This window comes from Quercus robur, chromosome 4 (genome assembly GCF_932294415.1).
Source record: "Quercus robur chromosome 4, dhQueRobu3.1, whole genome shotgun sequence".
Classification (NCBI taxonomy): domain Eukaryota; kingdom Viridiplantae; phylum Streptophyta; class Magnoliopsida; order Fagales; family Fagaceae; genus Quercus; species Quercus robur.
This window is the reverse complement of record NC_065537.1, coordinates 10,612,537-10,636,669: the sequence shown is the minus strand read 5'-3', so window position 1 is coordinate 10,636,669 and position 24,133 is coordinate 10,612,537. Positions and strand designations below refer to the sequence as shown.

At 34.5% G+C, this 24,133-nt stretch overlaps 2 protein-coding genes across 2 annotated transcripts in view; both read right to left on the bottom strand.

Moving 5' to 3' along the window:
• Window positions 1–13,802: 13,802 nt before the first annotated feature.
• On the bottom strand, window positions 13,803–14,240 carry LOC126721348 (uncharacterized). The gene has a single exon (XM_050424390.1). The coding sequence runs from the start codon at window positions 14,238–14,240 to the stop codon at window positions 13,803–13,805; it is 438 nt and encodes a 145-aa protein (XP_050280347.1).
• A 1,805-nt stretch (window positions 14,241–16,045) lies between these two features.
• LOC126720553 (uncharacterized) overlaps window positions 16,046–24,133 on the bottom strand; it is a 28,846-nt gene continuing 20,758 nt past the window's right edge. The window contains exon 2 of the mRNA XM_050423080.1: window positions 16,046–16,346. Within this exon, the coding sequence (XP_050279037.1) occupies window positions 16,149–16,346 (198 nt within the window). The 3' untranslated portion in view covers window positions 16,046–16,148. The remainder of the gene's footprint in view (window positions 16,347–24,133) is intronic.

Below are 24,133 nucleotides of genomic sequence, written 5' to 3'. Positions count from 1 at the left end.
ATGCAGCATTATAATCTCTCATCAGCCACAAGAAAAGCAAATCTGATTATTTTGTGCATATAGAAAATGTGCAGACCTGGCTTGGAAAGTTGGAATCAAACATTCAAGAATTTGAAGAAGAGCTTGAATGCCTGTCTAGGCATCTAGTCAAAACCAGAGTTTCCCTTCTCAACATCCTCAACCACTAGCCCAATAATAGTTATGGGAAGCCATTTTTGTCTGTAAACTATTAGAAAATCATACTTCTATACATGTACATGAATGACAAATATATATTTTCTCTTCTTATTCTAAATCAACTCATTGTCTTACACAACTTATCACTAGTGTCTTGTTACTTAACTCTCTTCCTAGAGCATTTATCCCTTTTGAGACTAGAATGTATGAAAAAAAGAAATTAATAATTCAATATGGTCAATTTTGCCATATCAACCCAAAGTCTTGGACCAAAAGATAGCAATACGCATTTAAAATTATTTTCAAAAGCTGCAATGTTTCCTACTGTCATAGGGAAGTTGATTAATTGATGCTGGAAGCACGAAGAAAGATTTATTTTATTTTAAACTTATATGATTATGGAGTCATTGTATTTTATTTTAGGTCCTAGTAGTTAATTAATTAAGTTATTAGAATTTTATTTTATTAGAATCAAGGTAATTTTAATAATTTGATAATTAGGATTTTTGAAGTCAATTAAAATTAGGATAATTAATTAATTCAGTCAATTAAAATTAGGATAATTAATTAAGTTATTAGAATTTTATTTTATTAGAATCAAGGTTGTAGGGATAAGGGCCCAGAATCATGCATTGGGCCTTGGGCCCTGTCCGAAGACGTTTGGGTGATCCAAGGAGAGACGAATAGTTATAAGAAATTCCAATTTGAAGTCTCACAAGAAAGGGACAAATGGAGGGCGGTACGAGGGTGAATCCCTCCTCAAACCTAATCAACGCAGTTCAAGTGTCTATTCTAGCCACTAAAACAGCCCTCCAGGAAGCTTCATTGATGGGAACGTGCCGCACAAGCACTCCAGAGGAAAGGAAACCCAAAATATTTAAGAAAAGACTGCTACTATTGCATTAAATGCATTACAACTGCTTTTCTGGCCGCATTTATGTGAAGAAGACTTCTGAATAATGCTATATTGGCTATCGCAACTCACAGAAAACTAAAGAAGGTATCTGATGGGACAAGTACTCAAGTAATAGCTCAGATGATCAACAAATGTAGGATCAAGATGGTCCAGGAAGAGCTATATAATGTGAGAGACTTACCACGAAGAGGGCATGAGAAAAACTCTAAAAAAGACACTGTAGCACTACAATCTGTAATGATACTCAATTCCGATTGATTTTTGTATAAGGAGAACCTCCTTGGACTGGGAACCTATACATATTTGTGTCTATTGTTATATTAAACTTACCTTTTAGAATCATACTATCCATTGTCCAATTCATAAAGGCCCAGTTCTTCACTCTACTCTCTACAAATTTATTGTTTTGGGCTCATTGGGTCAGCATACCCCATATTTTCGGGTTTGGGCCACAAACAAAGACCCTACAAAGGTAATTTTAATAATTTGATAATTAGGATTTTTGAAGTCAATTAAAATTAGGATCTTTAAGTTAGTTAGAAATAGGGTTTAGTAGTCTATATCAGCAAAGTATTGTACTCCAATTGAGGGGGATTATTTTGATAAATAAAACTTTATTTAGAATATCTCAACGTTATAGTGCAAACTCCAATCAACCCTAATTTCTGACTCATAGAGGCTTTAGTTTGCTTGGTACTTGAGCAGACCTAATAAGTGTTGATTTCTATGTTGATAGAGACAGAGGGAGGAATTTGTTTTTTGTGGGGGCAAAAACATGAAATTTTTTATTAAAAATATCATTTTTAGAATAAGAAATATACTAAAATTGAAAACTAAATTAGTACATGAAAAAATAAAACTAGCATCTATTCAATTTTAACAACATATAAATAAAATAAAATGCATAAATAACTATTTCTAAATACATTTCAACTCAATATTTATAAGATATATACATAAAAATGGAACTCAATGCTTTTATTTTAAATTCTAAACATCATCTATGATTAATTTTATACTAAATTTTGAGAAAATTTTCATTTTAATGCGCAAAATCAAATAATCTGTTAAAATATCATATTCTATTTTGTTGTAAATTCATTTTTTGATAAAATTCATGATTGACAATATTTGTTTCATAATTGGAATAAAAATTAGAAAAGTAACGTATAAGTACAATTAAGCACTAATAAAAAAATTGGTAGGTTATAAATTTTCTAGTCCTTACTAACCATTGGCACAGTTAAAAATATTCAATAATTTTTTGAAGTTGAGATGTTGAATCACATGATGCTCATAATAGTGAAATTCCATGTTCAATAGTATTTTTTCAAGTTTGTAAATTCTTGAAAATAAAATTTGTTTACTAATAAAAAAAAACTCATCAGTTTAAAAAATATTCACTTGTCTTTTTTTTTTTTTTTTTTTTTTAAATTTTTAGAAACAATATTCACTTGTCTTTTGAAAACCTGGAGTTGAGCTAAGATCAACAAGTCTACTATGTGTTAACTAATCCAATAATTGATTTCTTATAATTGAGAATTTTTTCCGGCATAAAATAAAATTCTAATCAATAGTGATGCCCAATTATAAAATCATCTTATTGATGGTAAAACAATAAAATAATAATAATATCTTTTAGGCTGGGCTAGGCAACATGCCAACGCGTCCAAATCTTGAAGTTCCAAACTTTAAAATTTGGATCCCAAATTAAAATATAACCAAAATGTCATACGAAGCATGTTGATATTGTTGGTTATGGCCTAAAAAAAATGCATCACGACAGTGGTTTGCCAAATCTTCTTCAGCCTTCATGAATGATTATTCACTCTTTGCTAACTTATAATTCATTAGTCATTACTTTTTTCTTAGCAGAGATTTTTTTTTTGAAGGATTTTTTTTTATAATTTTTTTTTTAAATTTTATAATTGTATTGTAAATAAAAAGAGTTTTTTTTCTTCTTCTTTTCTTTTGTTGGTTTTGGAAGGAGGCCACTGTCCAGGTATTTAATATCAGATGATATCATGCTAGCAGTATCAAAATCGAATAGGTGTGAGACATGTTAGTAAAAAATAACTAACTTACTAATAATTGAAAGACATGTGTTAGTGGGTAGTTATTTTTGCACACGTCTCTCACTTATTAAATTTTGATACAGATGACTTGGTATCATTTGATATAAAATACTTTTTTCCATTGGTAACATATAGAGCTATGTGGGCACTTTAATTTTTGGTTTTTTTTTTTTTTTTTGACAAAAACTTCTTATTATAGCGCCGTTCACTTTTTCTTGCTATTTATGGAAGTGTTGACATGCATATGCTTTCTAGGAGTTTAGTGTATTAAATATTAACTTTGACTTAAGATAAATTTGTGTATTATCTCAATATGAAATTCATTTACATGTGTATTTCCAAATAGTGGCAAGGACTATAGCCTATAAATGAACCAATGAACCAAGTTGTTTATCTCAATATCAATATTTTTTTAGGGAAAACTCAATATCAATATGAATACAAAAAAAAAATTGTTTTTTAATACATTTTCACTCAATCATTTATCAAAATGGAACTCAATTTTTTTTTTTAAAATCTTTAAAATCATTTATAATTGATTTTGCATTAAATTTCACAACAATTTCCTTTCGATGTACGCAATTAAAAAATCCATTAAAAAATCATCTTTTTTTTTCCTCCTTTAAAATTTAGTTTTGACAATATTCTTAACTGAAAAAGTCAAATATTAGCTTTCCCCATAATCTATAAATCAAATAAATATCATATTTATTATCTCATAGTATATGTCCAATATTCTTTTTGAATTAAAAAAAACCTATTAGCATTATCAAGTATATAATTTATTTTAAAAGAAACAAACTCACAAACAAAAATACTTTTTTTTTTATAAATTAAAAAAAAAAAAACTATATAGCTACTCCATCTTAGCCACTCAACATTATGTTCTATGCTATTTTTAATATTCTTCTAACTTTTTTCAAGTAGTAATAAATGAATAAATTAGAAGGTGATCCTCTAAATGTTATTATCCTTTGAAGAATGTAGATTTTATCCCTAAGTGGAGTATCAAACTTATATCTGATTATATTTTCTATTTAGCTAAATCTTTAGTAAATATTTCTTTCCCTTTTGTAAATGTAGAGGGCAATGTTCTTACTTATCTTCTTGCCCAATGGACTGCTTTTGTATCTTGGTTTGGGCCAGTTCCCATCTCCATTCTACCTTTATCTGTGGTGAAAGCTTTAGATAGATATGGATCTAAGCCCTAACCTTTTTGTATTTTCCCTGTTTTGGGTTGAGCAATAGAGTATTTATTCAGCAAAAAAAAAAAAAAAAAAAAAAATGTAATAAATAAAACCTCAAAAGTTTAAGTGGAGCATGACAAAAGCATAGTAGCACTAAAATTTCAAAGTCTAAAACTTTTAACTTATAAATACCAAAAAACAATAGTGTCAACACATGACCATTTTAGAATTCAGGCTTAATTATAACTTATTTTGCCTAAACTTTATAATCTTATAACATCTTATAACCATTTCTTGTGCTGCTCTTGACCTAAGGCTTGTGTGAAGGGCAATAGAATAGGACCAATTTATCAACACAATAATGCAAATCTTGAAAGACAATTAGTTTTTGGCATATTGATGATGTCCATGATAAAGTGGTTTTTCAAGATGACATGATTACGATTGCTTTTAATTTATTTATTTTTGGTAGAGATTGCTTTTAAATTATAAGTCACAGCATGATTTCCACGTAATATTAATAATACTATATCTTATACAATATGGTGCAAAAATAATCTATAAAACATGCAAGTCATAAAGTAATCAAAAAAGACATGCAAGACATAAGTAGTTTATCAAGGCTTTCTAAAAATAGAAAGTAGTCGGGCTTGCTGGTTGTGGTGGGTTGATTCGTGACTGGCAGGGTAACTGGATTTCGGGCTTTGCCAGAGCAGTCGGGCTTACTTCAAGTCTTGCTGCAGAACTCTGGGCAGTTCGTGATGGGTTATACCGGTGCTGTGCATTGTCGCTTGAGGCGGTTCAAGTGGAGATTGATGCTTCAGTAGTTATTTCTCTGTTATCTCAAACCTCCAATACTAACGGGGAGTTTTCTTCCCTTGTCGATGACTGCAGGAGCCTAATGAAGAACATCCCCCAGGTCCGGCTGCTTCACTGCTATAGAGAGGCGAATCGGTGCGCGGATGCTCTCGCGAAGTTTGGAACAAACATGGAGGAAGACTTTACTGTGTTTGAGTCTCCCCCTCCTTTTATTGTTAATATTTTGCATTCGGATAAGTTGGGCTTGGCCCAGGACCGAACTTGTAATATTGTGGTGAATTCCACCTAGCCCGTTTCTTTAATATATTTTCCAGTTTACCAAAAAAAAAAAAAAGTAGTCTATCTAATCTAAACTCGCTCGAGTGAATATAAAGGATTTTTGCCAAGCTTAAAATGGCTCTTCTTCCTTTTCATTACGCTTTCGTTCGTATAGAGAACCTTGCGAAATCTCCAATACCCTCTCTTCTGCTTCGACTTTTCACTCGTTATCATCAGGTAACCCTACATTCTCTCCTTTGTTTTCTTTTCTAATACTATAGGGGGTTTAGAATGTCTCAGTACTTCCAATTTCTTTCATTCTAAACTCAAATCTTAGGCTTTGTGTTATGGGTTTTGCAATTTTGCAATTTTTTTTTGATAGAAAGGCTATAATGGGTCATGCAATTTGTACTTGGAAAGTATTTAATTCTTGAATGTGGGATATTTTTCAAGCATTTTGCATTCATTTATTCCCACTTTTGGTAATATATATATTTTGATGACATGGAACTCACCAAGGCAGTGCCCTTTTGGACCCATCTAGGAAGAGTAAACCACAAATACACCACTCTACTTGCTAGAATCCTAAATTAGGTAATCTACAAAAATTGTAGTTCTCACTTTTGGTAATATACAAGTATTTGAAAAAATGCTAAACGAATGTGCTTTGAGCTTAGAGTCTAATCATCACATCTAAGCTCATGTTATACGACATTGACTGATCACAGGTGCATTATGGCCCCTCGCCGTAGGCGTAATGAATCTGCATCCAATGACTTTGATGAATATCATTTCCATAACCTCGAGGCCTGTTGAATTCCATACAAGCTTTGAAGATACATCAATGATGGAATGAAAACTCAGAGAGAGAGAGAGAAAAGAATGATGTCAAACTTGTATATTGAATTAATTGATTAGTTTACAATGCTCTGTTCTTTATATAGTGAGAACAGAGACGGGAAAGCTGAGTAACAGAGTAACAGAAAAATAACTGCCTAACCAATCCAAACTGTACACGTGGAATAAGAGCTAACAAACTCATTAACCTGTATACAAAACGACAACCGTTTATGGTTATGGCTATCTAAACTAATCTAAACTAAACTACTGTAGCTTAGCTCTATATTTACAAAAATACAATGCTTTGTAATACAAACACTGATATCTATAACAAACTCAATACTCCCCCTCAAGATGAACCATAGATGTTGATTAGGTTCATCTTGGATAGAAGGAAGTAAAATTGCTTGTATCCAAGGGCTTTGGTGAAGAAGTCAGCGATCTGGTGTCTAGTAGGCACATGAAAAGTTTTAATCACCCCATCTTGAATCTTACTTCGAATATAGTGACAGTCAACCTCTACGTGCTTTGTACGTTCGTGAAATACTGGATTTGCAGCAATATAGAGAGCTGCCTTGCTATCACAGTACAAAGAGGTTGGATGATTGTGATCTAAACCAAAAGTTCTAAGTAATGCCAACAACCAGACAAGCTCACTTGTGACAGTAGCTATTGCACGATACTCAGATTCTGCTGATGATCTGGACACTACTTGTTGCTTTTTACATTTCCAGGATATAAGGGAGTCACTAAGGAAGACACAAAATCCTGAAACTGATCGTCTAGTGTCCGGGCAAGCTGCCCAATCAGCATCACAGTATGCTTTGAGCTTCAACTCAGAGCTTGCAGATAGAAATAAATCCTGCCCTGGTGTCTTCTTAAGATACTTAAGTATCTTATAAACTGCTTGTAAATGAGGAATCTGAGGTGAACTCATAAACTGACTCAGTTTGTGCACTGAGTAACAAATATCAGGTCTGGTTAGAGTCAGATAGAGCAGTTTGCCTATAATTCTTCTATACAAAGATGGATCTAGTGCAGCCTCTCCCATTGAACTCCTAAATTTGGTTGATTGATCCATAGGCACATTAGCAGGCTTGCTTGCTAGCAGACCTGTATCAGATAGCAGCTCCAAAACAAACTTCCTTTGACATAAACTAATACCTTTCTCAGTCCTAGCAACCTCAAGGCCTAAGAAATACTTCAAAGTACCAAGATCCTTGAGTTTGAACTTGGCATCTAGGAAAACCTTGAAGGTATTGACTGCCTCCACATTATTGCTAGCTATCAAAATGTCATCCACATAGACTAGCAAGATGAGAATTGAACCCTTGCTAACCTTAGTGAAGACAGAGTAATCTGATTTAGATTGAATGAAACCATGATCAAGGAGAGCAGATGAGAGCTTAGCAAACCATTGTCTACTGGCCTGTTTCAATCCATAAAGGGATTTAGTGAGTTTGCACACCTCCCCCTTGCTGCCAAATCCAGGAGGAGGGACCATATACACTTCCTCAGTCAATTCCCCATGTAAGAAGGCATTGTTTACATCTAATTGGGACAGATGCCAACCATACACAGCAGCCATAGCCAAAAGGGTCCTAACAGTCACAAATTTCACCATAGGAGAGAAGGTCTCAAAGTAATCAACTCCCTCAGTTTGAGTAAAACCTTTAGCAACCAATCTAGCCTTGTACCTCTCAATGGATCCATCAGCTTTAAGCTTGATTTTGTAGACCCACTTGCACCCAATTGGCACTTTACCAGGAGGCAGTTTGACCATGACCCAAGTCTTGTTAGCCTGAAGTGCATCAATCTCAGCCTTCATGGCAGCTTGCCACAATGGATTAGGTAAAGCTTCAGCATAGGAAGTGGGTTCCTTGGCAATAGACAAGGCAACAGAGAAGACTCTATGTGCAATAGACAACTTAGAATAAGAAAGAGTTGAGGAAAGTGGATAAAGGATACCTGGACTGTCACTGGAGAGTGAATCATGGGAAGGTAAAGAAGTGGAAGCCAAGTTGCAGTGATGATTAGGAATGAGAGTGGAAGCTAAATTACAGTGGTAGTCATGAAGATATGAAGGAGTTTTATGAGGCCTAGTGGATTTTCTAACAAGAGGTAAGTCAGGTTGAACAATAGGGAAGTCAGGTTGAATGGGAGGTTCTTGTTGAGGAGGAATAACAGGATTAGGATGAGAAGAATCCAGATCAGGGTGAACAAGATCTGGAAATTGATCAGGAGGTACAGCTGTATCAACAGAACTAAAAGGAAGAGAAAATTCAGCAGAAATGGAAGCAATAGAATCTGGAAAATGTGACTGAGATGGAAAGATATTGTGAGAAATTGAAGGAGAACTAGGAATGGGTTTAGAATGCCAGTGTTTAAAGGGAAAAACATTCTCTTTGAAGATAACATCTCTTGACAGAAACATAGTTCTAGTGGACAAATCATACAACTTATACCCTTTAGTCCCAAAAGGATAACCAAGAAATATGCATGCCTTTGCTCTAGGATCAAATTTTGATCTGTTCCTAGTTAAAGTAGAGGCATAGCATAGGCAACCAAAAGATTTAAGGTGCTGATATGAAGGGGAATGACCTAAAAGTTTCTGGTATGGTGTAAGATTGCCTAAAAGAGGACTAGGAAGCCTGTTGATGAGATATGTGGCTGTGAGGACACAATCTCCCCAGAATTTTAAAGGTAAGTTGGCATGAAATCTCAAGGCTCTAGCAACATTCAATAGATGCTGGTGTTTTCTTTCAACAACAGCATTTTGCTGTGGAGTTTCAACACAGGACAGTTGATGTAAAACACCTTTGGAAGCATAAAATGAAGAAAGAGCAAATTCAGGACCATTATCACTCCGAATGACCTTAATGGACACTTTGAATTGATTAAGAATCATTTGAAAGAAGGTTTGAAGTAGGGAAGAAGCATCAGATTTGTACTTCATTAAATAAACCCAAGTGCATCTACTATGGTCATCAACCAAAGTAAGAAAGTATTTTGAGCCATTTAAGGAAGGAGTAGAATAGGGTCCCCAAATATCAGCATGGATTAAATCAAAACAAGCTAAGGAAACACTTGTGGATTTAGAAAAAGGTAATTTGTGCTGTTTAGCTAAAGGGCAGATAGGACAATCAAAAGAGTTGTTATTATTACAGGGAGTCAGATCAGGTACAATAGGTTTCAACAAAGCTAATCTTTGTGAAGAGGGATGACCCAATCTATAATGCCACAATCTAACAACATCATTTGAAGTAGCAACAGAAGGAAATGAATCAAGATTACAGGCATTGACACGTTTATTACAAAAGAAAGAAGATAATTTGGATAGAACTTCTGAAACAGAGGATGGCAAGGTGATGGAATCATTGCACTGCAAGATATACAGCCCTCCATGTCTCTTACCCAACCCAATCATCTTCCAATGCAGTAAGTCCTGGAGAAAACAGTAATGAGAAAGGAAGATGCAACAACATGAAGGGTTTTGGGTTAGTTTGCTTATGGAAATAAGATTGAAAGAAAAAGTAGGAATGCAAAGAACATTTTCTAGAATCAATGTGGCTGAGATTTTAACAGTTCCAACATGAGTCACCTTAACCATTTCACCATTAGGGAGTCTAACAGAAATCTGAACAGAAGAAGTGACAGAAGTGAAGAAGTGAATGGAATGTACCATGTGGTCTGTGGCACCACTATCAAGAATCCAATCATATGAACTAATATGAGAGGTATTTGCACTGGAAGAAAAGACTGAATGCTCAAGGGAAGGGGAAAAACAAATACCTGAGAAGGTTTGGGCTTGAACATCCATTGAAGGCTGAGTAATGATAGTGGCAACTTGATGAGCATTTGCCAAACATGCCTCTGGTGGTGCTTGAGTGCCAAAGTGACATTGAGAGTTCAGCAGACCAATCAATTGCTGATATTGAGGCTTGGTTAGAGCAACAGGTTCACTGATATGATCTTCAGTAGCAACAACAGTGTTTGCAAAAGGTTGACCACCTTTGTTTTTGAACTTATACCCAGGAGGATATCCATGTAACTTGTAGCACTTGTCAACAACATGCCCCATGGCTCCACAATGAGTGCATTGTGGCTTGCCATTCTTGAACTTAACAAAGGTCTTGGTGTTACCAGGTTTAAACCCAAAAGCTGCTAAAGCTGCTGATGTATCAACCAAAGCCTTCTTCCCAGCACCTACTTTTCTCTGCTTCTCATCTTGAATTAGAAGAGAGAACACTTTGCTTAAGGGAGGCACAGGCTCCATAAGCAAAATTTGGCTCCTGACAGCTGCATATGTCTCATTCAACCCCATCAAGAATGACATGGTACATTCCTCAACTTGATGACCACCTGTACATGTCCTATAATTGGAGAATTCATCCCAAAGACCTTTAAATTTGGCATAATACGCATTGATTGTTAAATCCTCTTGAGTCAATGAACTAATTTCCTTTCTCAAGTCAAAAATTGTAGGTCCATTTCCTTGCCCAAACCTGTTTTGCAGATCAATCCATACATCTCTGGCATTCTTGAAATAAACTATACTTGACTGCAACTCTTTGGAAACAGAATTAAACAGCCAAGCTAGGACTGTACTATTGCATTTATTCCATGCTGTGTAATTTGGGTGATCAACAGATTGAGGCTTAGGGATAGAACCATCAATGAAGCCCAATTTAGTTTTGGCATCCAAAGAAATAAGAATCGCCCTACTCCAGATGTTATTGTTTTCTTTAGTGAGGTGTTGAACCACCAAAGAAACTCCTGGATTATCACCACTGGATAGAAAATAGGGGCTAGATGTGTTTTCCCAAGGTTGGACAGTAGGAACAGTAGCACTAGAGGTACTCTCAGTCATGCTTATCAAGGAGAAAAGACGAAAATTCAAGGTCTCAAGCAACTAAAACCAAGAATTGAAAAGAAAAATCAAGAATTGATTTTCTTTGAGAATTCTTCAAGAACCAAGAATTTTGATTCTGTGTGACAATCAAGATGTAATTCACAATCTTGATGAGATCACAAAGAAAACAGTGAATTGGAAATGGAATAACCCTAAGATCGAGAAAAAAAATTGAATTGAAAACCCTAAGATTGAAGATTTCAATTTCAATTATCAACGGAAGAACAAAACAAGATTTCAACACATTAAAGAAATTGAAACCTCAAAGAAGATGAACTTAATGCAAGAATCAACAGAAATACAACAAGTAAATTTCTAGTTGATCTGAAAGAAGCACTAAGAAATCAAAGAAGAATGTAATTGAACTAAGAAATTCAGAATACCATACTTGAATGATCTCTGACCTAGTTCAGGCTCTGATACCATGTTGAATTCCATACAAGCTTTGAAGATACATCAATGATGGAATGAAAACTCAGAGAGAGAGAGAAAAGAATGATGTCAAACTTGTATATTGAATTAATTGATTAGTTTACAATGATCTGTTCTTTATATAGTGAGAACAGAGACGGGAAAGCTGAGCAACAGAGTAACAAAAAAATAACTGCCTAACCAATCCAAACTGTCCACGTGGAATAAGAGCTAACAAACTCATTAACCTGTATACAAAACGACAACCGTTTATGGTTATGGCTATCTAAACTAATCTAAACTAAACTACTGTAGCTTAGCTCTATATTTACAAAAATACAATGCTTTGTAATACAAACACTGATATCTATAACAAACTCAATAAGGCCCAAACCTCATACCATGGTATCTTTTCCAAACGTCGCCTTTATCTGGAACGGGATGTCACCTTGTCTGAACTCCAATTCACTTGTATTCCTCATGTTTTCGAGTCTCGGGGATGGATTTCATTGATCTCCGGTTTTCCTGCACCTCCCACGAACCTTATACATGAGTTTTACTCAAACATCCATGACATAACAAAGGATGGTTCTTTTTCTGTCATGGTTAGGAATATCAGCTTTGAGGTCACTCCTGATTTAGTCTCCACGGTTTTAGGAATTCCTCGAGACATGGAGTCTCCATATCCATACACTGCTGGGACTGCACCATCCCAAACAGATATGTTGACTCTATTCTGTGGAGAACATACCATTTGGCCTCATGGGATTTTAAAGGTTAAATCTGCATCATTTATCCCTGAATATTGGTGGCATCATGTGCACCAACCTCTTTCCTATTGCTCACTTGTCTACACTCCAGGTACCTAGGGCTCAACTGTTGTATGCCCTCATCACTAATGTGCCTATCGACATTTGTAGACATATTTGTCAAGTGATCATTGATGCCTTCAAGTCTAACTGGTCACGTACTGTACTCCCCTTCCCTTGTGTCATTACTCGGCTTATTAAAGCCCAAAAGGTTCCTATTCGTCCTCAGGACGTTCGGGCAAAGCCCTTATCTGCCATTGGGAGTCGTAAACTTCAACTCAGCTCATCTCCTATGAAACGTGCAAGGGAAAGTGATTTTGAATCCGATGATGACTTGGATCGAGAAATTGAAGAGGTTGCTAATGCTATTGCTGCTGAGTACTGACCATCTACATCTGGTGCTCAGGCTGCTCAAGCAAAGCCCTTATCTAAACGTGCAAGGCAATCTGTTTCTGATTCTGATGATGACTTAAATCAAGAGATTGATGTGGTTGCTGATGTTGTTGCTGCTAAGTCCAAACCGTCTACATGCAGTGTTCAGGCTGCTCTGGCAAAGCCTTTATCTGCCACTGGGAGTAGTACACTTCAGCTTAGTTCATCTCATGTAAAACGTTCAAACCACATTGTCTGTGATTCTGATGAGATTGCAGAAGCTATGGCTGCTGAATCCAGACAGCATAAATCCGGTGATGCTCAACCTACATTATCTGATATGATGGATCCCCTGCAGCAGATTCTACCTTGCTTGCATCAGATTCTACCTTGCCTAAATTGTATTAAAAAAGATATTAAAGAGATTAAGGAGCATCAGGCTAGAGCTCATTGAGACATCCCTTTCTCATTTCATAATAAAAAGGGGACTAGGTTTGGCTTCTTGGTTTCAGGGGAGTTAGGAGTTATTAATTAATGATGTATTTATGTTCTTTGTGAACTTGCTGGATTTTGTACCTTGTGAACTTTGATGTTTAGTTATAACAGTCTTCTTTTGTACTTAAAACAGACTGTACCTTATACTCTTTGCTTCTTGTAGGTTTTGAATTGTAAATATACGTATCAATTTCTTTCAGACTTTTCTTTTTTCTTGATTTGGTCTTAAAATTCGGAAGAATTTAATATTCTTTTGCTCAACTGCCGCTTTTATATACTTTCACGTAACTTTCAGGTGACCATGCTATTATTTATGTGTAATCGTGCAAGCAGAGCAAGAATTCTTGTACAAAAAATTGATGATCAAGGAAGAGAGATACGCAGCAAGAAAGAAGCGAGAAAATTTTTTAAGCCAATGAATAGTTAGAATCGGATGTGAAATTATATTTGTCTAATTCATGTCATGTATATAAGCTGTATGATTTTGTAATTGTTTACAGACAAAAATGAATGCCCTTGACAATATTTGGGCTAGTGGTTGAGGATGTTCAGAAGGGAAACTCTAGTCTTGACAATACTTCGAGAAAGGAATTCAAAAACTTCTTCAAGATCTTGAATGTTCAATTCCAACTTCCCGAGCCAGGTCTGTACATTATCAATAACCAAAGAGTAATCAGATTTGCTTGGCTTGTGACTGATGAGAGATTGCAATGCTGCATCTACCATCTCAAACTCATTTGCATCTGTTTCTTCACACTCACATGGCACTCTTTTGTGGTGAACTAGCTTGGAAACCGAAGACCAGCTGCTTGACTTTGATTGCAACTTTGATTTAGCAATAAAAGTCAAGAGGGAGTCAAAGCCAATTAGAGTTGCAGCTTCTAGGTCTTTTAACAGGCTAATAATGAGAATATCTTCAGTATTCTTGTAATTAAATTTATTTTTCATGCTCTTTAAGACATTCTTCATTTCCTTTTTTAGTCCCTTCCTTGAGGCCTAGTATTTCTCAACCTCCCCTGAGATCTCCATTTTATTGCTTGGTCTCCTGTGCAGAGTTGATTGGAGTTCACAAGTGCATTCCTTTGTTTGCAACAAGGCATCTCTTACCATATCACAAACATCCAAGAGCCTGAGAGATCCATCCAACATCTCACTAACCAACTTCTCACACTGCTCTTGAGCTAAAGGCTTGTGTGAACAGCAATAGCAGCAATTTATCAACACAATCATGCAAATCTTGAAGGCCATTTAGCTTCTGGCATATTGACGCTAATGATGAAGAGGTTGCTTCAAGATCTCTCAATCTGCTCAATTGGTCATTGAATTCGGAAATGAGAGGGTGTGTTCTAGTGGGTAAACTGTTAGAGCGAGTGTGTTGATGGGATTTTGAGTTGAAAGCAAAGGCAGCCATGTTTTCCTTCACCAAGAAATAGGCCTTGCAGTTGAATGTAGAATTTGGTTTAGCAATTTGCAGTGGCATTCCTTCTATTTATATTTTTTGAGGTTAGGGGGACATGAGGAATCTCATTCTCCTGGATTATCAATCAGTCATAACATGATTGAGATTGGGATCTGGATCTTGATATAAACACACACTCAGCAATGTTTTTGCAATGTCTCCCTCTCACCAGTTCTCCAATTCATTAAATAAACCCTAAAATCACAGTAATATTTTCACATAAGATAATCATATATACCATATGTTGCAAAATAATCTATAAAATATGCAAGACATGGGTGGTGTTGACATACATTGAACCAGCTCTCCAACTCACTATCTCAGCAATGTTTTAGCAATGTCTCCTGTAACCAGCTCTCCAACTCACATTCAATTACTTTTAAATTCAAAAATCACAATGGAATCTTCCTAAATTTAATTAAATTATATGATATAATGAAGGACAAGAAAAGGCAATAGCCATTATATTTAGTCCACATGCCTGCCTTCCAGGCAGACAGTAGTTTATACCCCTCGTGCACACATAAATATCATTAATTGGTTAGCCATTATGCTGCTTAATGATTTAAGTGGTTAATCAATGTGATTGTTACATTTTTTTTGTGCCATAGGCAGACAAGATCTGGATATGTGACTTCTCCATTTCTGTTCATAATGTAGAAAAATTTATTTATTGGGTTGATTAATAAACATGGGTTGTACCTACTGTAGCACACAAAATTCAAGTAAACCACGTGATTCTCAATGATTTTAGATGTGTATTCATCAATTTATTTTGAGACAATTGGTATAATGACAGCTCTGTTGTCTTGTTGTCCTTTCTGTTTTTATGTTCAATTCCCGTAAGTGGAGGAGCTTGGTTCTTAACCAGATTCAAGCCCTGCATTCTCCAAATGAACAGTGTTATACGTTGAGCAGAAATTGGAACCCATAGGCTGGATTGATAAAATATTCTACGGGACCAAATTTAAATTTCAATGACCCAAACCACCTCCTTCAATTAATTAATTTCACAAGTTCTTATGGATTGAGCTAGTGAGATGATCATTTACTATATTTTTGTTATCAGATTTTGAACAGTTGACTTGAGATTTTAAATTTTACAAGGTATTTTGCAAGGTCAATATCCTAGAATTTATAAAAATTGAACCATTCATGCGCTTGAAATGAATACTCTTACAATAGAATTCAATAGTGACATGAGCTAATATTTGTCGAAGGCAGTGGATTAACTTTGAAGTAGAAGTTCTTATAAAAAATTAAAAATTAAAAAATAATAATAACAATAAATAAAAAATTAAAAAAAACGTAGAAGTAGAAGAGCAAAATCTGTGTTTTTCATTCATGTATTTATACAAAAAGAGAAGGTCTATCAACTTGTACAAATTTACAGACAAAACTGGATGCCCATGATGATTTCAGGGCCAGTGGTTGTGAATGTTGAGAATGGAAACTCGGGTCTTGACTAGACACCTAGACAAACATTCAAGCACCTCTTCAACATCTTGAATGCTTGACTCCAGCTTCCCCATCCAGTTCTGCGCATTCTGAACATGGATGGAGTAATCAGATTTGTTTGTCTTGTGACTAATGAGAGTTTGTAATGCCGCATCTACCTTCTCAAATTCATTTGCATCTGTTTCTTCACCCTCAAATGCTATTCTCTTGGGGTGTACCAGCTTGGAAACTACAAACCAGCTGGTTGATTTTGATTGCAGCTTTGGTCCATCTATGAAGGTCAAGAGTGATTCAAAAACCAAGATAGTTACAGCCTCTAGCTCTTTTAACAAGCTAACAATGGCTAGATCTTCATTTTTCTTAGAGTTAAACTTAGTTTGCATGCCCTTTAAGGCCTTCTGCACTGCCTTTTTTACCACCTTCCTAGAGGCCAAGTATTTTTCAACCTCCCTTGCAACCTCCATTTCACTGCCATGTCTTCTGCGCAGGGTTGATTGAAGTTCACGCGTGCATTCCTTTGTTTGCAACAATGCATCTCTTGCAATACCACACACATCCAAGAGCCTGAGAGATCCATCCAACAGCTCATTAAACCATTTCTGATTCTGCTCTTGGGCTAAGGCTTGTGCAAAAGGCAACAGGAGCAAGTTATCAACACAGTCATTCAACTCCTGAAGGCCAATTAGTTTCTGGCTTAATGATGCTGATGATGAAGAGGTTGTTTCAGAACATCTCAATCTGCTCAACTGGTCGTTGAATTCTGAAATGAGCGGGTGTGCTCTGGTGGGAAAGCTGTTAGAGCGAAAATGGTGAAGGGAAGTTTGGTTGACAGGAGAGGCAGCCATGTTTTCCTAAAACAGTAAAAGACTTCTTGCAGTTGAATGTACAATCTTGTGTAGCAATTTGCTTTGCTTTAGTTAGCAGCTTCTCAATATATATGATGGGGTGAGGTGGACATAAGGAATCACAATATTTTCAAACATCAATGAGTTGTAACATGATTTTGATCTGGATCTAGACACTCTCTCAGCATTGTCTATGCAGTGTCTCCCTCCTGCCAGCCTCCCAACTCAATATACAATTATTTTATTCCTCTTATCTTACAAGAGCATCTTTGCAGAAGATAACCATACATATTGAATTGGGAAAAGATCTGTTAAATATGAAACACATTAGCAGTGTGACACCATCCCTTCTAGCACAACAAAGGGCGAAGGTCGTCTATCCAGTTTGGCCTGCCTGCCTTCCTGGGAACCAAAGGCTACAGCACGACACTTATTAAACTACAAGTGATGGTCATGGTTATATATGGTAGAACTTTTTTGTTTTCTAATGAAAATTTTTCTATATTTCTTAGAATTAGAAGGTGTAATTATGTTTCTACTAAATATTGTTATATTATAGTTGGACACATTGCCTGATGCTTTGTATGGTGAATGATAAATTAACAATTTATGTAATATACATGCTTAAAAGGAAGATGTTACAGACTTGATCCAATCTTAAATTCATTGTTGTCCCTTTTGTCTCTCTCTTTATATGCAGATTTTTTAAAGTAGAGGGAAGCTTTAATTATATCTTCCCTTTTTTTTTTTTATGCGCCCAGCTACTTCGTTGGTTTTTTGTAGTCATTCTTGGAACAGCTTCATATATTTAGAGAACTGACTTTTTATTGGGGAGTTCATACCTTTGGGAGGCTCTAATTGAGGCCGATATCTTCCAATCATTAACACTTTTTGGATACAATAGTTTGATCAGATACAATAATTTGATCAGGATCAGGCCATCTTCCCTGTTCTGGATTTTATTAGCAGTTGTAAGTTGTAAGTTGTAAGGATAAGTACAAGCACTCTATAAACAAAATGGCAACTTATTGATTTTCTAGTCCTTACTAGCCATTGGCGCAATCAAAAAATATTTTGAACAATTTTTTGAAGTTAAGATGTCGAATCACATTATTCTCATAATGGGTGAAGTTCTATGTTCAATAGCAGTTTTTCAAGTTTGTTAATTCTTGCAAATAAAACTTGTTTACTAAAAAACTAATAGCATCACTTCCAAAAATATCCACTTGTCTTTTGAAGATCTGGAGTTGAGCTAAAAGTAAATAACTCTACTATATGTTCACTAGGGGTGACCACAGGTTCAGTTCGGATCAGGTTTGTGCCCAACTTGCTACCGACCCGACTGGCTCGAGTTAAGGATTTTCAGACCCGCCGCCGACCAACGAGGCTGTCATTGATGGAGGTCAAGTTGGTCCAAACCAACATCCATAGAGCAACGACAGAAACTACCTAAATCTGGCTAGATCTTCGTCAGTTCTAGCAAGTCCTCACCGGATTTGTTGAGATCTTGCAAAATCTGGCGAGATATCCACTAAATCTGGCAGAGATCTCACCAAATCTGGTGATATCTCGCCAAATCCGGCAAAGATCTTGTCGGATTTGGTGGATTTCGAGTAAATCTTCGTTGAAAAACTTCAAATATTGCCGGTTTTTGTAAATTTCGTCGGAAAACCTTCGAATATTGCCAGATTTTTTTGATTTTACAGTCAAATCAGATGGCTCAGGTTTTGGGGAAGGAAACTCGTAAACCGACTCGAAGGTGTTGGATTCTATGAGTGGGGACCTACTGCCAGTCGCCTTAGTGGTCGGTTCAGACGGTTGGCAGTTTGGGTTCGGGTGGGTGGGTTGGGTTCCCCAGTGGGGTGGACACCCCTAATATTCACTAAACCAAGAATTTATTTCTTATAATTGAAAATTTTTTTGCAGCATTAAAAAAAAAAAACATTTAATAACAATGCTCAATTGTAAATTCATCTCATTACATGCACTTACTTTCTAGTAGGGGTATGCAACTAACTCGCTTAAATTGACACAATTCAACCCAACTCGCCAAGTTTTGTCGATTTTTAGAATTGGTGGGTTGGGTTGGATTGTGAATTTATTTTAGGGATAATTACACATAACCCATCTGTGGTTTGGGCGAAAATCACTTTGCCTACCCGTGGTTTGAAAAGTATCACTTAACCCACCCTGAGGTATGTTTCCGTCAATCTCCGTAACCCACCTCGGTCTCTGCCGTTACAAAAACACCTTTTAACCCCAAAACAGAACATAACACGAATCAAAATACCCAAAAATCAAAAACTTTTCGAGAGAGGGACCTGAGGTGAGATTAGCTTGTTCTTCGTGGTTTGGAGCATTTGGAGGAGGAGAAAACACTTGTTTTGCATCATCGAAACTAGGCAAGGTATGTGTGACTGCTGTTCATCGCGACCCACCCACGTAATTAGAGTTTTCTCAAAATTTTACCATCTTTGATGAAGTGGGTCTCGGGGTTGGATTCGTTATAGAGGCGCTACACTGAGGGAAGATGGTACTGCTTAAAGGAGGGTGATCTGGGGAGATCAAGAAAATCAAGGGTGGGTAAAGAACGAAGAGCTTGTGCGTTAGTGGCAGGCCACAAGTTGTAAAGTATAGAAGCCAAAAAGGCAGAAAGAAGAGGGGAAAGCAGAGTAGTCGGAGGAGGAGAAGCGATGGGAGAAGAGAGACCAAGTGAGGTACATGGTGGTGGCGGTGAGGGCTCCATAGCCAACGCCGAAGAGGAGAGCGATGACGACACTCAAGATGTCCTTGGTGCGGTCACAGAGGGAGCTGAAGTCATAGGAGTGACGACGACACTCAAGATGTCCTGGGTTTTATTTTGATTTATAGCTCCTGTTTTGATGTTTTTTGTTGGTATTGGCTGCTTTTTGTAAAGAGTTTGAGTTTTATTTGAACTGGGTTTCAAAAATTTTGTTCATTTTGATTCATAGAAATGGTATGGGATGTGTTTGATTTAAATCTTCTATGCCGTGTGAGTATTGAAGAGATTTTGAGGTTTCCTGAACTGGGTTTTGATTGTTATTGTGAATGATGATGTTTATTTGGGTTTACTCAGGCACATTGGGGCTTGGTACTGTCGAAGAAAGAAGTATACTTCAGTGCAATATAGGAAACAAGAGTCCTATTTTGAAGGGAAATATTGTATAGTTTGGTTATTTGTGTAGGTTGATCTGAGTTTTATTTTTTTGGATATGTTCTTCATGTTCAAGATTTATGTGAATTAAGAGAGATCAATACCACTTTTTGATCTTGTTTATCTTATATTTTTGTGCTATTTTTTGTTTTGGGAGGAGAGAGACATAAAATTTGAGCAAAAATATCTATTTACCCCTAATTTTAACAGAGGTGGGTTACGGAAAACAAACGGATCATACCTCAGGTGGGTTAAGTGATACTTTTCAAACCACGGGTAGGCAAAGTGATTTTCACCCAAACCACAGGTGGGTTATGTGTAATTATCCCTTATTTTTAACTAGTTGCAGACTCGCGCATTGTGCGAGATAATTTTTGTTAGGGTGATCTTATTAAATATATTTGGAGTAATAAGTAATAACACTCTCATTTTGTTTATATTAATAACAAAATATTTTAAATTTATTTAAGAATCTGTTTATAAATGTTTAACCATGGTTAGTAAAGACATTACTCATAACTTTAGAATTAAAATACAAATTTATAAAATACCAAAACATTTGAAATGACAAATCTCTCCATAACTCATTGGGAAAAGAAAAGGGCGAAAAAAAGCAAAAGACATTACTTAATATTTTGAAATACACTTTAATTTAAAATTTTAAAATAAGAGAATTTAATTTTAAAATTAAGGATAATTTTGGAACATTCCTTAAGCACAGGCAGGTTAGTACACAATATTTTAATATTAATTTAACAAAGTTTGGTCAAACAAATGTAAAGGGTGAAAATATTTTTTTCCTTTCAAGTTTGGGGTAGAGTGTCATTTCTTTAAATCTCAAGGAAGGGGAATGTAATTACCCCTATATTCTTGTTGTTGTTGTTGTTATTAATAATTGATTTTTCATTTTCTTTTAAGTTAATAAAAACCTTACATATACCTTTTTATTTATTTATAGAATATACATTTTTTTTAAGGGGAAATTACACTTTACCCATCTGTGGTTTCTTCGAAAAACACTTTACCTATCTGTGGTTTAAAAATTGACAATTTACCCACCTGAGATTAGCTCCGTTTGTTTCCAGTTACCCACTTTTGTTAAAAACAAGGGTAAATTTGTAATTTTGTTACTCTTTAACGTCTCTCTCCTCTCAAAACATTAAAAAACTAAAAAATCAAGAGAAAAAAGATCTAAAAGCTAGGTTTTGTAAAAATTAAAACCCAACTTTTACATCTTCTCATGTATCAACTTTTAGATCTTCTAACCTAAAAATTAAAACCTAAAAATTAAAAGAGGTCCAGCTGCTTGACCAAATGTCAAACAAAAAGTGATGTAGTCGATGGAAATTGCTCTGGGATTGGGTGTTGCCAGATGGATATTCTAGGAGGTTTGAAAAATATTACTGTAGAAGCAAAGAGCTTTAATGGCCACAAACACGTCTGGCTTTCAATAATCCATGTAGCTTTGCCTTTGCTATCCGAAAAGACCAATTTAATTTCTCCTCAGATTATCTTACAAGTCTACAAAAAAATATTTCCCATCCGATGGTTCTTGATTGGGCTATTGGTTGCGAGTACTGTGAAGTTGCTCAGAACAAAGTATGGAGAGAGAATAGCCATTGTGAGGATTCAAAAAACAGGCCTGGGCACCGTTGCAAGTGTGACAAAGGTTATGAGGGGAACCCAATAGTAACATTTTATGGTACAAAGTGTTTAATCAGATCTAAAAGTTGATACATGAAAAGAAGATTTAAAAGTTAGGTTTTAATTTTTACAAAACCTAGTTTTTAGATCTTCTTTTCCTTTAATTTTTTTTAGTTTTTTTATGTTTTGAGAGGAGAGAGACATAAAAAAGTAACAAATTTACAAATTTACCCTTATTTTTAACAGAGGTGTGTAACTGAAGACAAATGGAACTAACCTCAGGTGGGTAAAGTGTCAATTTTTAAACCACAAGTGGGCAAAGTGTTTTTCAAGCAAACCACAGATGGGTGAAGTGTAATTTCCCTTTTTTTTAAGCTTTACATATCTTTTTTTTTTAATGTGAATCTTTACATATACCTTAAGTAAACTCTATATATTCCACTTCTTTAGATGTGTAAAATCATAGACTACTACTTCATAATGATAATAACTAATTAGTTTTATCACTTTTTTTTCATAATTTCATTTATAACTTTTTTACTATTATCATATATTTACTGGCTAATGATTTTCATAACAAAGGTGTTAAATGAGATGTAGCATTGTTTATTAGATTTTTAAATGTAATTGTGTATAAAGATTATATATATACACACACACACACATACATACATACATATATATATATATATATATATAAAGTTAAATTAAATGTCAAAAAAGGGATTTTAAAATTTTCTAACTTTATTTCTTATGTAATTTCTATTATTACATGAGAACATCTCCTTTTAGTTATGAATTAGAGTTTGATTAGTTTTAAGTTTAAATATATTGCTATGATTATGTTTAATTATTGATTATTGATTCAATTTTTTAAGTGAATGTAACAGTTGATTTTATTGCACCGTAAAGTTTTTAATGTCCTCCATATTGCTCATATTTATTTTTTATTTTTACTTCTCCTTACAACCTCTTTGTTTTCCAATTAATAGTTACTAATTGACATTTGATCTCTCTCTCTCTCTCTCTCTCTCTCTCTCTCTCTCCATAGGCAACCTATTGTTTTCCAAAATTTGATGATGATTTTTTATTGAATTAATTATGCATAGTAGGTTTTTTTTTTTTTTTTTTCATTTAATTTTGCTACCCTTAAGTTAGTATATCCATAACTATTTGTTTCTTTATATTATATTTGGTTTGATATCCTCATTATTATTATTTTTTTTTTTATTTATATAGTGTTTCCCAATTGGCATTTGTTTTGTATTATATTTTTTCTTTGATGTATTGGGTTTGAGAATGAATGTGTCCCTAGTATTACTCCACTTTATGAGGACACTTTTATTTATTGAATTTAAGTAAAATTTTAAAATTTTAATTTTATTTTAAATAAAAAGGAGAGAAAAATATAAATAATTTAATGATATAGAAGATGTGGGGAGATGAATAGTGATATTAAGGTAGAAGGTAGTGGGGAGATGAAAAGATAAAGGTAAGGAAAAAGCTTGGACAAAGTGTAAATGTAAATGTAAAAAAAAAAAAAAAAAAAAAAAAAGAGTACAATTTTTTAAGGATAATTTTATTGATTTGAATTTAAATATAAAATATTCCATGTTTAATTTTTAAAAATAAAAAAAGAGAGAAAATATAAATAATTTAAGATGTGGAAGATGTGAATGAATTTAAATGTTGGATAACATAAGATGAGAAAAAAAAAAGTAAAAGTAAAATATATAACAATAAATACCAATAAAGAGAACAATTGCACATAAAAGATTTTTGTTCTTTCTTATAACTCTAATTAAGATTGATGGTTTTTTTTTTTAATATGTGTTTTAGTATTGTCTTTTTTTAATTTCCCATCAGAAAGTCTTTTCTTTTCCTTTTATAATTTTGATTGAATTTTGGTTTAGATTAATACTCAGTTGTTTTTGGGAATTTTGGTCGAATAGGAATTTGAATATGCCTACCAATTTTTGACTAATGAAATACTATAAAATCTATTTTTTTTCTTTAGTTTTATTTTAATTTTGGTTAAGTTAACATTGTAATTTTGTGATGATTTTTTATTATTATGATAATTTCCTTATTCCTTAAGAGATGAGTTGTATATTAAGCAAATGTAACACACTATAACAAAGTTAGAAGAATATGGTTCACCTTAAAAAATATTAATGAAATACATAAAAAAAAAAAAATCTTAAAATGATATATTTGTAGAGATAAAAAGATTAAAAAAAAAGTGTAAAAAATCTTTTTTTTTTTTTTTGTTGAAAAAAGT

Coding starts and splice junctions, on each gene's coding strand:
- LOC126721348 (XM_050424390.1), bottom strand. CDS start 14,240: ATGAAGAATGTCTTAAAGAGCATGAAAAATAAATTTAATTACAAGAAT.